We start from the raw sequence: 15,221 nt of genomic DNA, 5'->3' as shown, positions 1-15,221 counted from the left end.
CCCTGCTGAAGTTAAAGCCTTTCTCATTGAATGTTTGTCTCATTCAGGAAAATGCCTCTAAGTTTTTTTACTTGCCTACTTTTTGGCTTCAAGAAAAATGGGAGTGACAGTGAAATATGTGCTTAATGTAATCAGGGCCTAAAGGTTCAGGATCTGAGTCGAAAATGAAACCATGCAAAGAATGCATTGTCTGGCTCATATATGCAAATTTTACCATATTGGGCAATAGCTGTGGTGAGGGGGTGAAAAGTAAGGAATCACTTGAAACGTGCTACTTTTCATATCCTTTTTCTAGGTTAGAATAGAATCAAATAGTATTTGACAGATCAAAGGTAGTTGCCTGATCACATCTTATTGATAAGAGTGGTAACATTGCATTGCCTTCACTGTCATTGAATCAGCTCCTGAATTTGCTACAGCACTTCCTTCTTTTACCTCTTACAGGGCTAGAAATTGCCCTTTGACCAGTGAGACCAAAAATGTTTATTTTATTGATTCCTCAGTGAAGAGAGATTGGTTGTGAGAAGTAGTGGATCCTTTGACAATGTCAGAGTTTGTCAGTCTCACTTTAAGAAGTACTGGTAATTTTGCTAAAATATGATACTGCTGATGCAGTAAAGGAGCCCGACAGCTTGGATTTACTCAGACAGAAAAGCCTTTCTGTAATACCAGAGCAGTAGAGAAAGCTTTTCTCATACAGGAAATGCACATTTTTTGTTGCAGAAGGAAAACTGTGATGTGGGTAGGATTTTCCTTTTCCTGCTGAAGGGTAGGAAGTATTATGTGTTTATGAAATATCACCTGATCAGGAAAGCAGGGCAGCACATTGCTCATTTTGCACTGTTGGTGAGTGTAGCTTGGTGTAATCTTCATAAAATCAATACTCATCTGGGAATGTTGGGCTCCTGTTGAGCAGGGGTGCTGGGGAGGTGGCATGAGATGAGCTCTGGAGGATCTGCTTGGTGGAGCCTTGTCAAAGGGGGCCATCTACTGGGCCCCAGCCCCGTGCCTAAGGCACAGTCACTGAGGAAGAGCCTCAGCTACATTCAGCAGGGCCCATCCTCAGAGAGATGGCCAGAGATTTTCAGGGGGCAAATTCCTGACTAGAAAAGTCAGTTTGTCAAAAACAAGGTGTTTTTGCTGGCTGCATGGAGTTTTTTCTAGTAATACCCTCAGCACAGTGAAATCTGGTAGAGTTTCAAAACGGCAAAAAGTTTTGACCTTTGTTTAAGGGAGGAAAGTGCCAGGGAATTAACTAATTAAATAGAAGACTTCTCATTTCTGGTTTAATGTAGGGTTTTGTTCCTTCAAAATGTAAGCAAATAATTGGAAAATTAAATTGAAATGGTCACATTAAAAAGGGAACATTTTTACCAAATGGACCTGTTTTTACCTCAGTTTCTGCTGTTCACAAAGTTTCGCATGTGATTTTTTTTTCCTATAGAACAGCAGGAGAAAAATAGCTTATAAAGAGCATTATAAGAACAGGAAACAGTTTTGTTACCCTGTTTGTTTAATGAGCTTGTACACTCTCAGCTGAGAATGCTTTACAGAGAGATTTCATAGGGCGAAGAGACTTTCAGTGCTATGCTGTAAGATAGTAACTCCAATTGTTATTTATTCTGAATGAAAGATATTAGGTCTAACCATTACTTGTAAAGCACTGTGAAGAGACAGAAAGTAGATTGATATTTATTTTTTAAAATTTACTCCTTTTTAGTTTCTCTTGGTCCTTTGTACTTGCTCTTGCTAGAAAGTCTAGTGGACAGAGCAGCTGATTGATAGTGCAAGTGCAGTCACAGTGGTTGGAGCACACACTTAGTGAGTAGCACGTAGTAGGGGTTAACTACTCCCCAGCAGACAGCTTCACCTGCTGCACTGGTTTAAATGTAAATCCTCCTTTGATTAAATATTTCTGAAGCTTAGAAGTGGAGAGAAAGCAAGAGCTGAGACACGGAACAGAGAGGCACAAAGGCACCTTGAAACTGTGGCAGGGAGGGAGAGCAAGCAAGGTCCTGGGGAGCAATGCAGTGGGATGCAGTGATGGTCCAGTGAGGGATATTTCTGCATCCATGCATTGCAGAGCATGGCAGGAGGAAGGGGTGGAAAGAAGGGCAGTGGACGTGGCTGTTGTGACATGCCCAGATGGCTTCACCTCCAAGCAATGAGTGCAGCAGCCAAGGAGAACATGACTCTCCTTGCAACAATACAATGATGGCTTCCAGCTGGGTGGTTTTGGGGATGCTTCCAAAGAGGCAGGAGAGCCCCTCGTTTCCCCTTTTCCTGTGCTGGTGTCATAGGTAACATCTCTCCAGCTTGGTTTTCCATGGGATTCTGATAGTAATCACTGTATTTCTGGACAAGGCACACTGGCCACTGTTGTTGTGTTGGCATACTGAGTAACTGCCTCACTGTCTGTCTTCACTGGCACAAAATCCTTGTGGGCTTATGGGATTTTCTCCTCCTTCTTAAGATGGGAAACTGTGTGGTGTAGTCTCTGTGTGAGTCTCACCTCTGTAGCAGAGTGTAAGCTGGTGCAAGTTTTTATTCACCTTGTTCACGTCGTAGTGCAGTGGTGGTGGAGCCCACTTCAGAAGGCTTACACACAGAAACTGCTGGCAGGCACAAACCAGGTGTTTTTGTCAGCTTGCTGATGTGCATGTGTGAGGGGCAAAACACCATTTGTAATTCTCTTTTGACATCTAGCCTATTGTGGCTGTGTTCTGCTGTGCATAGTAATGCACTGACTCTGCATAGCAATGCATTGACTAAGCACAGTCATTTGGTTAAAAGATTGCTGCCTTCCATCTCCAGAAGACACCACATGCAGCTAATGCTTAAAATTACAGAGAGAGACAGTAGCTCTGTCAGCAGACCTTCAGCAGCAGGACCTTTACAACCTGCTAAGCAATTCAGTTTATATGACTTAAATAGCAATGACACATGCTGTATAGCCTAATAAAATGGCCTCACTGTAGTACTTGATAAATATTTCTTACCATCACAAATTCACAAAGGAAGTGAGAGCAGATTAACAAGTCAGGATGGAGGTTGAGCTGAAGAGAGGGGGCACGTTCCCAACACTGAGCTATGCATGGCATAAGATTTCAACATGAGGAGACTGATTGCAGGTGTGGTGTGAGTTTTTGTTGGCTGACTCCACGCTTTTCTAGAATAGGTTGATTATTTTGAAGCAGCAAAGTAAAAGGGTTGCATGTTACTAAGTTTTCAGAGATCTAGAACAGAGTTTTTGCAATGTGAGGTAAAGCTAACATGCTGAGGTGTATATGCACACCAGTTCAAAGGTACAGTTTTGCTATGGCTGCCTTCATCCCCAAACTTGAAGGCCAAGTCGGTGACCTTGAGAGCTAAAAGACTCTGTTGCTACCATGTCAGCAACACTGAAAGGTTTGTAGCTCTTGGAGTGAACTGAAGAATTACTCCCACCTAGACACCATTTAGTTTTTCTGTAATTCTGCTGTAACTCAAGGTATTCAGGGAAGGAAAGATCCTGTTCCTGCAATGCTGCTGCATACCAGGCTTTTGAGCTGGGCCTTCAGCAAGTAAAAATCCTCTCTAGTTGTATTGTTTTTACAGGAGTTGTTGTCTCTGTCCTTGTCTTTGGCCATTGAGGTGGATTCAACATTGTTTTAACAGCTAGTTCAGTATCTTCCTTTCCTTAATTTCCACTCATTTTTTGTTCTCAGCATCTGTCTTCAGCACCTTTCATTAGCAATATCTCAGATGACTACCTTAGTTTCTTGCAGGCTGCCTGTGCACAGACTGTCTTCCTTCCCTTTCCTCTATGAGGCTTCACCTTGCTGGAGGGAATAGGGACCCACATCCATCTCTGCTGGTTACTCACGAGGGTGGTGTATGTTAGAGAGCCATCTCCAAGACCAGCTTCTACTTAAAAGGCATGGTCTGCTCTGTGTCTGCACATTGGACAGACATGAACTGTTTTGGGTCCAAGTTTGAGGATAAGCTCTTTAGGAACAGGTGGGAATGGGATACTACTCATAAACTAATACACGTGCAAAGCAATGCTTATTTTATCTGCTGTTCCAAAAAGGGGGGGCACAAACCCTGGCAGTAAGGGCTAAAAAGCCAACCTGGCTCAGTGCTTTTCATTCTGTGTAGATGGATTTGCTGCCACTTCACCAGTCTTCTCCCCTCCCTTCTCTGGAGAATTAAAATACACCTCCCCACATAATGCAGGCAGGCACGTGAGCTGCCCAAGAGCACAGACCAACTCCCCAAACCACTAAATCACGTTTGCTGCTGCTTCTGTGCATGCAGGAGGGAAAGCAATTACCAGACTTGGAGAGAGCTTAATAGGAAGGGGGCAAGATTTTTAATAGTATAATTCTGTGTAAGCACTAACATCCCCAAAAATTGTGGCAGAGTTATAGGAATACAGTAGGCTTGCTGAGTAGGCAAGTGCTGTGTCAACAGGTAAAAACTCTCAGTCCTGATAGTTTGTGTGCAGGGAAGATGATCCATCAGCCTGGGCCTCACACAGATAACTCCCAGGTTACTGCAAGGTGGGAAGAGCAGCTGGGAGGGAGCTGGAAGGGGGAAAGCTGCTGGCCACCAAGAAGACTTTGAGTAGGGGGAATGCTAACTGCTGGGCTGAATTTTCAGAAGCCTCCATTTTGAATTAAGTGTGTCTTTAAGCCTGTGAATGAACTGATTTTCAGCATGAGTTGGACCTTTGATGTTTTTGAAATTCCCACCCTTAATCTCTGGGGCAGGCTGTGGTACAACAGGTGCTGAGCTCTGGGCATGTGTGATTAGTCCAGACTGACTCCTCTGCCTGCTGTAACACTGACCACAGTTGCTACCTTTCCAAGACACAGAAATCGAGCTGCTTTCAGTGGCACTCCTCGTGTGCTTGAAATGATGCAGCCTGCTGAATTGAGAGGCTGATCAGTTGGGCCCTAATCCTGCAAATATTTACCCATTGGCTTTAGCTCTGTTACAGGAATAGTACAGTTGACTTTGGGAAATGACATGTATTAGCAGTGCTGAGCATCTGCATAAGGCCTGGCAGGACCATAGCTCTGGTCCTTTTCAGCTTCCCATCCATGAAATGAGTTAATACTGTGATATGGTCCCTTTCTCTGGAAAGGTTTGGGGTCACTTACTTATTTAATCAAATAGTTACAATTGAATTTTTTATTATAACCAAGGAGTCTTAAGACTTTGAAGAAGAAAACTTCTCATGGTCCCTGCTTTGACAAGCCCTCAATCAAACTGGTGAAAAATATCCACGTGCTAAAACAATAAATAGCACAGATTACACAGAAAATTACTCTTCCAGTTCTACAGCTCAACCTTCTCATGTCAGTTGTCAGCTGAGAGCAAGTATTTCCAGTTCAGCAGCTCAGCTACTTAGATCAGGAAAGGACTGTAAAAGAACAGTTAGACCTTATCAGTTGTCAGAAAACTCTTTAGTGACTTGATTTTTCTTTATAAAATGTAATAACTGTCAGAGATAAAGAATATATCTCTCTTCCCAACTGGCAGCCAAGGGTAGCTGCAAAGGGCAAGCAGCGTGGATACTCATAAATGTGTGATTACAGGCCTTTCTACTGATGGAGAGGGGAATATTGATGCAATATTAGTCATTTTTATTGGCTTAATATTCTTCTTTCATAGCAGCATATCCAAACTGCTACATCTTTCTTCACACACAATCATTGTCCATCTAAGATGCACTGCTGCTCTTTCTGTTTCTAATCCAGAGCTCCCTAGCTCCTTGTGAGAAGCCAGAATATGAGTGTTTGCAGTTGTACATTTTCCTTGTTGGTCCATCCCTGCCCCTGGAAGGATTGCTTTCCAACTGCTGTGCAATAGCTCCCTCTACTTCCCTATTATCTGTCCCATTTCCAAGTGACAGTCTTTTAGGATGGCAGAGGCCTCTCTAAAAATGTTTTTCACTGTGAGTAGAACAACATGGTCTTTTGTCCTCCTCGAGGCACACCAGGATCCTGTGATGATAGGCCAGGGAAATTCTGTGTGATGGGAACTTGCTTGTGAATGCAGCAACCCAAGGTGTTCTTTGAAGAGAAAAGAAAACAGATTTTCAACCCTGAGTCTTGGGATATGGGTGGTGAGTTGCAGTTTGTGAATGCTGACAGAGAGACTTTGGGTTGGGCAAGGTGAAGGGAACCCACCATTGCTCCTTTAGGACTGAAAAATAAATAAGGCAAACAATGTCCTTGGAAAGAAACTGTTCTCAGTGTGTGCTCCACCTTCCTTTTGGGCAAGAAGTGGTGATGAGACCAGGGAACAAACAGCTCCATCACAAAGTGAGACCAGATTAATCAGTTCTTCCCTGGACTGGACTAGCCAGACCAAGAGACTGGATAGGATGCTACATGGAAAAGAGATCTCTCTCTGTTTAAAGTGCACACTCATGAAGTTAAGATTCCTTTTCTCCATGGCATCTCTGTTCCTGTTGGGGCTGTTTCTACCATTAAGCCTAATTACTTAGCTTTTTATGTGCTATCCATTTCTTTTCATCATTTAAAAAACTTCAGTTGCCATAACAACATAATGCAATCAGTGAAACATAACAGCTATTTTCTGTAGTCAAGGTCTGTGCACTGTCAAGGATGTGAGCCATTTAAGCAAATCTTCACCATCCCCCTTCCTCCCTCCTCTTTCTCACTCCCTCTTTTTCTCCTAAACAAGCTCATAACAGGAAGGAGAAACCATGAGGAATAATTAGACACAATAGCAGAGCAAATCCCAATCGTACTCATGAAGTCTAGTCTAATGAACTTCCAGCACTAATCTTGGAAGTGTTGATGCGCCTTTTTAATCACTTTTTTGATGTAATAGATAGATTAGTTGCAGCAGGACCTTGATAGTCTACACTAGAGTCAGGAGACCCAGAGCCTGTTCAGAGAAAGGGAAGAAAATCAAAAGCATTGCATACTTTGTTCATTTCTTTCTCATTTGTTCCTTATTTTCAAATGCTTATTGAGAATATATGTCCATTGTACCATATTAGTAAATAGAATGGTGTGTGTTTTGTAGATTCATGGAATTTAAGCATGAAAAGTCGTAGCATCTATTATTAAATCATTGCTGAAAGGCTGGGAGAAACCACCACGTTTTTGTGTGGGTGGTGAGACTTGCAACAAAGCATAGTATAACTGCTGGGCCTCTGCTGCACACATACATAAAAAGCAGTCTGAAAATAAATCTGGCAGTCTGGTTCAGTGCTATTCTAAGCAGTGTGAATATAAGATCTATCCACAATGTCTTACTCACTCCTTGACCTCCATGAAGGCTTTCCTGGAATAGTAACGAGGGAGTTTTGAAGTCTGGGATTTGGCTTAAGCAGCCTCTCTCCAGCAGAGGACTGCAGGCTGTGCTTTGCCCTTACGTAGCTCGTCTGCCACAGGCAGAGCCTTCAAATGGTGTCGAGTCAATCATTGCTTGTTGACTCTTTCCACTTTTCTGCTTGTGTTGCAGCACCTTGTCCAAGCAAAGGAAGAATGTCATCAGCTGTGTCACCGTGCATGACTCCCCCTACTCTGATTCCTCCAGCAACAACAGCCCTTACGCCGTGCAACATCGCACAGGGCAGAATAATGGGAACAGCTACGACACCAAAGGGGTTCCAGAGACTCACTGCAGTGGGAACCCCCGAACGATCATCGTGCCACCACTGAAAACCCAGGCCAGTGAGGTGTTGGTAGAGTGCGATAGCCTGGCACCAGGTAAATTGCACCTCTTCCGTCAAGAAAATTAGTAAGAAATAAATGATTTATCTTGGAAGAATCTCATTGTTCAGTTTCATTTTGTTTGTTTGGTTTGTTTTCCAAAGAAACTGTGCTGCACTTCTCTCAAGAGTCACATCTGTTCTTGGTAGCCATATTGCATTATTTATGTGCCCTGGTTCACTCAGGAGTTGTGGGGCAAGTGTCGGTCTCAGTTAGTTCTGTACAAACCCAAGAACCGAATGCAGCCTTTAGGTCAACATTTGACATGAAAGGCACCCAAATACATGTGTGAACCTTTGCTGCCTTGCCTTTCCATAGGCTTTCTTTAAAATGGGTAAAAGATTGAAAACGTGAGTTTTCATTCAAACTTGACGTTTCTGGGAAGAACGTTTCCCCAGGATCTTCCTTGTGGACTCATGAGGTTTGCTCATCCAGAACCTCTGCAATGCTAGACAGTGTGATGTGTTGAAAAGGGCTTTATGGTGGAAGTCTGGCCCAAAGCAGTTGGCTTTGAGCTACTTGGCAGTCACTGCTTTGGATGCACTGCTGGTGAACACAAAGGCTCAAAGGGTGACTCCCCACCAGCTCCTACTCCCTCCCTTCCCACTCACCTGATGTTAGGCAAGCCAGGGCTTTTCCAGGCTGTGCACACCATACTTTCCTTCCTCTCCCTGGGATTTGTACCTGCGTTGTACAGTTCTGCTGGCAGAACATTGTCTCATGGTTCTGAAGGATCTATAAAGCCTGCTCCAGACATGCTTTGGGTCCAGTTAATCGGATCTGTTTGTCTGCCTCTAGGATAACAGGCTGGTCGTGTATATCAAGCCATGCTGAGGTATTCTGTTAATTGAGAGAAAAAGTTTTCTTAACCTGCTTCTGTTGTATGTCTCCTCCCAAAAGCCACTCTGGAGGAGACTCGGTGAGGAAAAGGTAGGGTGAGCAATTAAACAATGTCATGTAAGCTACAAATGTGTTTCCTTTCCTGGCACAGTCACCACCAGTCACCACTCATCCTCCTACAAGTCCAAGTCCTCCAGCACCGTGACCTCCACCAGCGGTCACTCTTCAGGGAGCTCGTCTGGAGCCGTTGCCTATAGGCAGCAGCGACCAGGAGCACATTTCCAGCAGCAGCAGCCTCTTAATCTAAGTCAGGTAAGTCAACCAAGACTTGGTGGTGCATCATCCAGCTATTACCTACCATTCCTCCACCATGGGCTGTCCTGTTTCAGTCTAGTGATAGTTGGACCCCATTTTGAGGGTGATCAGCTTGTTTCTATTTGACTGCAGACCTTGATCTTCCACCCAGGCAGGAGAGGTAGTGCAGATCACATCTGTGAGTGGGCTCGGGGATACTCTTCCTGTGTATTCTGAAGTCTGATGGTGTGAATGGAAATAACATAAGAGGAGTAATACATTGGCTTAGCCACAAAGGAGTGGAGCAGGAGCATGTAGGAAGGACTGAATTCCCCTTAGCTGTAAGTAACCATGGGGAGAATATCTTCCAAGTGAAGAGAATGCATGAGCCTGGCTGTGGGACTGGGAGAGAAGTCCCCATCAGGTGGGACAAAGCAAATCAGGGCCTCTGTGTATATATAGGTGACCTCTTGTAATGAGTTTGGTCCTGTGATCACATCCTGTGATAAAGCTGGGCTGAGATTCGGACAAATCCCATTTCTTGGCAGCATGCAATTCTTGAGAAGCTTCCCAATCTGCAATCAGAACTCCCAGGGAGCTCCCCAGGAGCTGCAGGAAATAATGCCCTTTTCACATCCTGCACCTGGGGCCTTTCTCTTCCCTGAGATGAGTTGAGAAGAGTAGGGAAGTTACAGCTCACTTACCAGTGTTTCAAGAGGAGAAAGTCTGGAGAGCTCAGAGGACAGTGCTGGTATGCATCCAGAGCTGGATATAAGCAGAACTGGTTTTTAAAAAGAAAAATAACTTGGTGGAGAAGAATGTCTTTTCTCCTTCAATATGCAGAGGAAATTTACAAATGTGAACAAATTTGAAATAAAAGTGTGTGAAAATGGAGGAAATGGGTGAGATGCTTTTTGCAAGAGCTGGGGAGAAGTGTGGGTACTGTATTTCCACAATAACAGCACAAAGAATGCTTCCAAAAAGGATGAAAAGGTTTGGAAGAATAGAAGGAAATAGCATGGAGCATTTTCCTTCTTGTCTTCTAATTCCTGCCTTATTAGTAATTTAATACTCTGACTACAAATGACTGGGAAAACTCGCATTTTTGTGCAATGCAAGAAAACAACTTAGAAAATCCCTGGGGAAAAAGTACATTGGTCCCATCCCACTGCTAAAAGTTTCCTGTGCTCGAGTAATTTTAGTTCATGAGAATGAGGCACCAGGCACCTGCAGGATCTTATCAAGCTGAAGGTTTTCTCTTTAAAAATAATACGGTTATTCTTAGTAACGAAGAAAATCATTAACTGCAAATACCCAAACTGAGCAAAAATAAATTGCCTGTTCCATAGTTAGGCAATTTCATTCCCTTCAGCTATCTGTGCACCACGATTCGTCATCAGAGAGTTCACTAACAAAAACCACTTGTTGCCTGAGCAACTGGACTTAAGGAAGATGTTTTTGGGAGCTGGTGTCCAAGGTTGTGTCTTTGGTAGCTGTGTCAGCAGGTTGTAGCTCAAACTGGGGGACTTGCTGACCTTCTGGGGTCATTTTGGTCAATGTATGAAACTACAGGGTCTTGCTAGGCTTGTGAGGGACCCACTGCTGTCACTCTTTTCCAAGGGAAAACTGGTGATACTGAGGGTGTCAGGAGGAGCTCAGGAGACTCTCCTGAGTTTGTCCTGGTGTTGCAGGGAGGCTCTCAGACACTACTGAGGAGGTAAAGAGCCATCTCTTGACTTGTAACTGCCTATCACTGTTGCTGTCTTTATCCAGGGCCAGCAGCACGTCTCGACCGACCGCGCAGGGAGTCACCGGAGACAGCAAGCCTACATCACTCCAACGATAGCTCAGGCCCCGTACTCTTTCCCGCACAATAGCCCCAGCCACGGTACCGTTCATCCCCACCTGGCTGCCGCTGCTCACCTGCCCACCCAGCCCCACCTGTACACATACACCGCCCCCGCCGCCCTGGGCTCCACGGGCACCGTCGCGCACCTGGTGGCCTCGCAGGGCTCCGCCCGGCACGCGGTGCAGCACACCACCTACCCCGCCAGCATCGTCCACCAGGTCCCCGTCAGCATGGGCCCGCGCGTCCTGCCCTCGCCCACCATCCACCCGAGTCAGTACCAGGCTCAGTTTGCCCATCAGACCTATATCAGTGCTTCTCCAGCCTCCACAGTCTACACTGGATACCCACTGAGCCCCACCAAGGTCAACCAGTACCCTTACATCTAAACACTGGAATAAAGAGTGAGAGACGCACCCATCCCGGGGGGAGTGAGGCAGCCGCTTTTGTATTGAAGAACATGACAAACTAACAATGCAATGGGAGGCTCGTGTGAAACTTGAACGAAGGAGACTTTAGGAAGAAAAGAAAAGAGGAAAGAAGGGGGAAAAATCAATTCTACAATTTTTATTTAAAAAAAAAAAAAGAAAATGGAAAAAAGAACAGAAAAAAAAAAATAAACCACAATAAACAACCATTCTGCACCAAACTAGAGAGAAAGAGAGAAGGAGGACCCTCCAGCGGGTCCTGTCTTTTGAAGAACTTCACCAACAGACTTTTAAAGGTTATTTTCATCCAATAGTGAGCTACATTTAGAAATTTGTTGTCCAGAACACCTAAAATGAAATCCATTAGGTTTTTAATCCTGTAGGTATATAGATTAGGGATTTATCCAGCATTTCAAAGGATTTATACAGCAGTTTTTGTATCCCAAAGTATACATAGGTTTGGGGGGATTTTTAATGGAAAAAGAAAGTGTGTAAGGGAGGCTGAGGGTGGAGGACAAAACATTGTCCCAGTGCTCTAAATTTGGACCTAACAATCTACACTTAATCACACCTGGGCAGAACAGGCCATGCAGCACTGGTTGAGAGCAATGGGGGTGTTTCTCCCTCTTCTTGAACACACTGGATAAATCCCTGAGAAATGCTATTCCTAAACAAGATCTCTAATAATGTATGTTGGATTTCAGTTGCTTTTTTTTTCAGTTGTTTGGTTTGTTTATTTTTTTTTAAGTGTTCCTTTTCAATCCCTAGCCACTTTAGTATAGGAGATGTTTTAGCTGTCCCCCAACCCCCTGCCCCTAGCCCCGGTAGAATGTAGCACTATACAGGTCATACCCCTTTTTACACTTTTGTGTTGAACTTCAACGATACCAATAGACTATTCCTCAATGTGATTGCACAAAGAAAAGTGATATAACATAGGCATGTAACAATGTGATTGTCCAGGTGTGTGTGTGTGTGTGTGTGTGTGTGTGAGTGCAGATGCTGCCTTCTCTCTGTGGTGTGTTCCTCGGCACAGCCATTACAACTGTCACAGTCTTAGTTTTACATCATTCCCTCGTAGTGCCTTACCAAACTACAGACGCGGTTTAAGGGTTTACTTCCACTGGTACTCCTAGAAACTGACTGAGGCTAGTTGGAATTTACTCTCAGCTCTTTTTCTTTTCTTTTTTTCTTCTTCTTTTTTTTTTTTTTTTTTGGTTGTTACTGCCGATTTTCTCCTGCTGGTGGTGCTGGGTTTTTTTCCCACATCGTCAATCGTAGCTCACTTGGCGAGGTGTTGGGGAGGCTCGTTGGGGTCAGAAGTGCATATAACTGGGTGTTTTGTCAAGCACTGGATGGCATGGAAGCAACCATGTCAACTGTGAGGACCCAGAGGGTCTGGGGACTCATTTGTGGACTGGTCTGTTTCTGTCCTGTTGAAATAGCAGGTTTCCTCCCTGGAAACTGAATTCTCATTCTGCTGTTTGCCGATGTTCTCGATGGAGTGGGAGGACAGTGTCCTCCCTCATCATCAGGTTGTCCTGGTCATGTGTCGAAATGGGAACAAAAATTTAGTCCTTGATGAGGGAAACAGTAGTTGTTGCCAACATCTCTCACTGTGTCTGTTGATAAGAAAGGGTCAGGAAAGAACTGGAGTCCCAAAGCAAGCATGAGAAAATCCAGCTGAGAGAGTCAATCTCAGGTTTCTTAGGTGAAAAGAGCATTGTAATACATAGAGCCTTACCCACTCTAACATAGCTGTGACACTGTGTGCCTCCCCTGCTCTCTTTTCACCTACACCCCAAAAAACTGCCTGCAGTGGCAGAGTGACCCTGGAACTGGAGAGTAGGTTGGTCCTCCACACCAAGGAATGCTACATGGTCGTTTTGTTTTCCAGCTGTTTCTAAAGAGAGCCTTTCCTGTCATTGGTTTGGTTCAGCGGGGAGTTTCCCTGGTAATGGCACTTGCACTGGTGCATCAGTACCATCATGCCTGTGGATGTCCTGAGGAGGAAGGAGAGAAAGGAGTTTGGTAGAACGTTTCCATGAAAGCTGAAGTCTATGGGGCTGCTCAGTTCCACTCGTACATTTCCTTGTAACTAGAGCATGAAGTAGTCAGGTGTTTTGCAAGATGCTGGAAAATAGCAGGTTTGTTGGCAGGGTGGTGAGGGATGGGTTCCCTGAGTGGCAGTGAGGAAGAAGGCTCTCTCAGGTTGGAAAAGCTGACAGAAAGACAAGCACAAATGTATTGTTTTGCAGTAAGTGCTTGGCTGGCCTGGAAGACGAAAGGATCCTGCTATGCATAGGCTGTTCAACAAGGCTATTTGTCTTCTGGCAAACCACCAAATAACCATCCTGGTTGCCAGCTCTGGTTCCTGGGCTACTCTTGCACAGTTTTCTTCTCCTGCCTGTCCTTCATTCCAGTTCAATATACTGTAGATGAGGATGCAATCTCCCGGCAGCCTATGCACCTTACCCCTGCTCTTCTTTTGAAAAGACATGTCCCCTTTCATCTGAGGCAGGAAAATAAAGCCCTGCTCTCTCTCTTGCATTCCTCTCCTCTCTCACCAGTTTGGGAGTGAGAGTGTCATGCTGCTTATGTCATGAAAAAGAAAGATAATGTTATTGTATGGTTGTTATGATTATTATTTTATTATTATTATATTTTACTCTGGGTTTTAATTGCACACGCATTCCTTAAACTTTGTGGGGTTTTTTTTTTCTCTTGTTGTTATTGTTAATTTTATTTCTCTTCATCAGTGGCACTGGAAGGGTTACTGTGATTGTGAGAACTGCAGGAGGAAGGAGAAACGAGATTATTTCAATGATGAAAACTCTGCCACTAATCTGGGGGAGTGGGACTGCTCAGTGACAGTGGTTATAGCCTTGAGGAACAGGAGTTATCCTCTGGGTCACATCTGCATTTCAGAATAAGTCCAGAAACATTCATTCAGAGGTCAACACCTGACAGCTGCTACCATAATGATCTGTCAGGAGACCTGGATCAAAGGCAGGTAAGGACCTTGGTGCCCCAGGGTCTAGCTTACCATCCCTTAGTTTGAAAGGATGTTTATATAAGAGTAAGACTTATTTGTGCTCCAAGCCAGGATCACTGAGCCCTTGCAAAGAACACAAGGCCACACTACATATTAAGGGTTTGGTTTTCCTAAAGGAGGACACAGATGGGTGGCTCTCCAGGAACAGGGGGAAGGAGCCACGGTAGAGCCACAAGGGTGGCTCTCAGTCCCATCACTGGATAAAGCACACTGGCACACACAGATGGAAATAGCTAGGTAAAGCATGGCTGCAGACAGGGCAGTGTTCCTCCTCTCCTCTTCTACTCTCAATTAGGTGTCCACAGGCCAGGATGCTTGGTTTGATTTTTTGTCTTTTTTAGTTCCTGATGTAGATTTTCCCTTCTTGTTGTAGAATTTTGTTATGCTGTTCTGGTTGCTACAGTTTAGGTACTTACAGTTTGATTTGCATCCCCTGCTCTTTTAGAATAGGGGGAAACAGTGACTGAATTTAAATTCCATCAAAAATTACAGAACTCCAGCAGAGACTAAAAGTTAACCATGCACTTGAGTGCTTTGCTAAAGAAATTCAAGTTAAATACTTGTTTATGTGCTCCTCTGGCCTAAGATTAGCAAAGTATGGAAGATTGCAGTGTCAATCACAGTAATGTTTTACTTGCATTAATTGCATTTTCCCTGTGTACCCATCTGGCCTGCTCTCCCACATGGGCTCAGATCTGATCTGGAGGGGTATTTGGCAGTGGAACTGTTAAAACAGCACAGGCTGGCAGAGAGAAGGGTTATGTCAGAGGAGCCACCTTTCACATTGTCTATCCTGGAGTTGCCAGGCAGTTGTGATGGGATGCTGATTGCAAGAGATGCACTGCACAGCCAGCAGATTGCTTCGATGGTGCAACACTCTGTGAGAGCTGTGTTTCCTGGTGGATATAAGGGAGCTGAGCAACACCTCCTCCCTGGCACCTGTACCAAGGAATTGTATGGATGAAGGTGTGGTTGATCATAGGGGAAACAGTCATTTCAGCAGAGGAAGTAAAAGCTTT

At 44.4% G+C, this 15,221-nt stretch overlaps 1 protein-coding gene across 4 annotated transcripts in view; it reads left to right on the top strand.

Annotated features, from left to right (window-relative positions):
- The window catches only part of HIPK2 (homeodomain interacting protein kinase 2), a 128,238-nt gene extending 113,550 nt beyond the window's left edge, over nucleotides 1-14,688 (top strand). For 3 of the 4 annotated variants that reach the window (XM_079303427.1, XM_079303425.1, XM_079303426.1), the window contains exons 13-15: nucleotides 7,489-7,736; nucleotides 8,731-8,891; nucleotides 10,647-14,688. In XM_079303427.1, coding sequence (XP_079159553.1) covers nucleotides 7,489-7,736; nucleotides 8,731-8,891; nucleotides 10,647-11,108 — 871 coding nt within the window. In that variant the 3' untranslated portion in view covers nucleotides 11,109-14,688. Of the gene's footprint in view, nucleotides 1-7,488; nucleotides 7,798-8,730; nucleotides 8,892-10,646 lie in introns of those variants that run through there. The other variant, XM_079303428.1, reaches the window with a different exon arrangement.
- The last annotated feature ends 533 nt before the right edge of the window (nucleotides 14,689-15,221 follow it).

The sequence above is a fragment of the Erithacus rubecula genome (assembly GCF_903797595.1).
Source record: "Erithacus rubecula genome assembly, chromosome: 4".
NCBI classification, from domain to species: domain Eukaryota; kingdom Metazoa; phylum Chordata; class Aves; order Passeriformes; family Muscicapidae; genus Erithacus; species Erithacus rubecula.
This window is presented reverse-complemented; position numbering and strand designations above follow the sequence as displayed.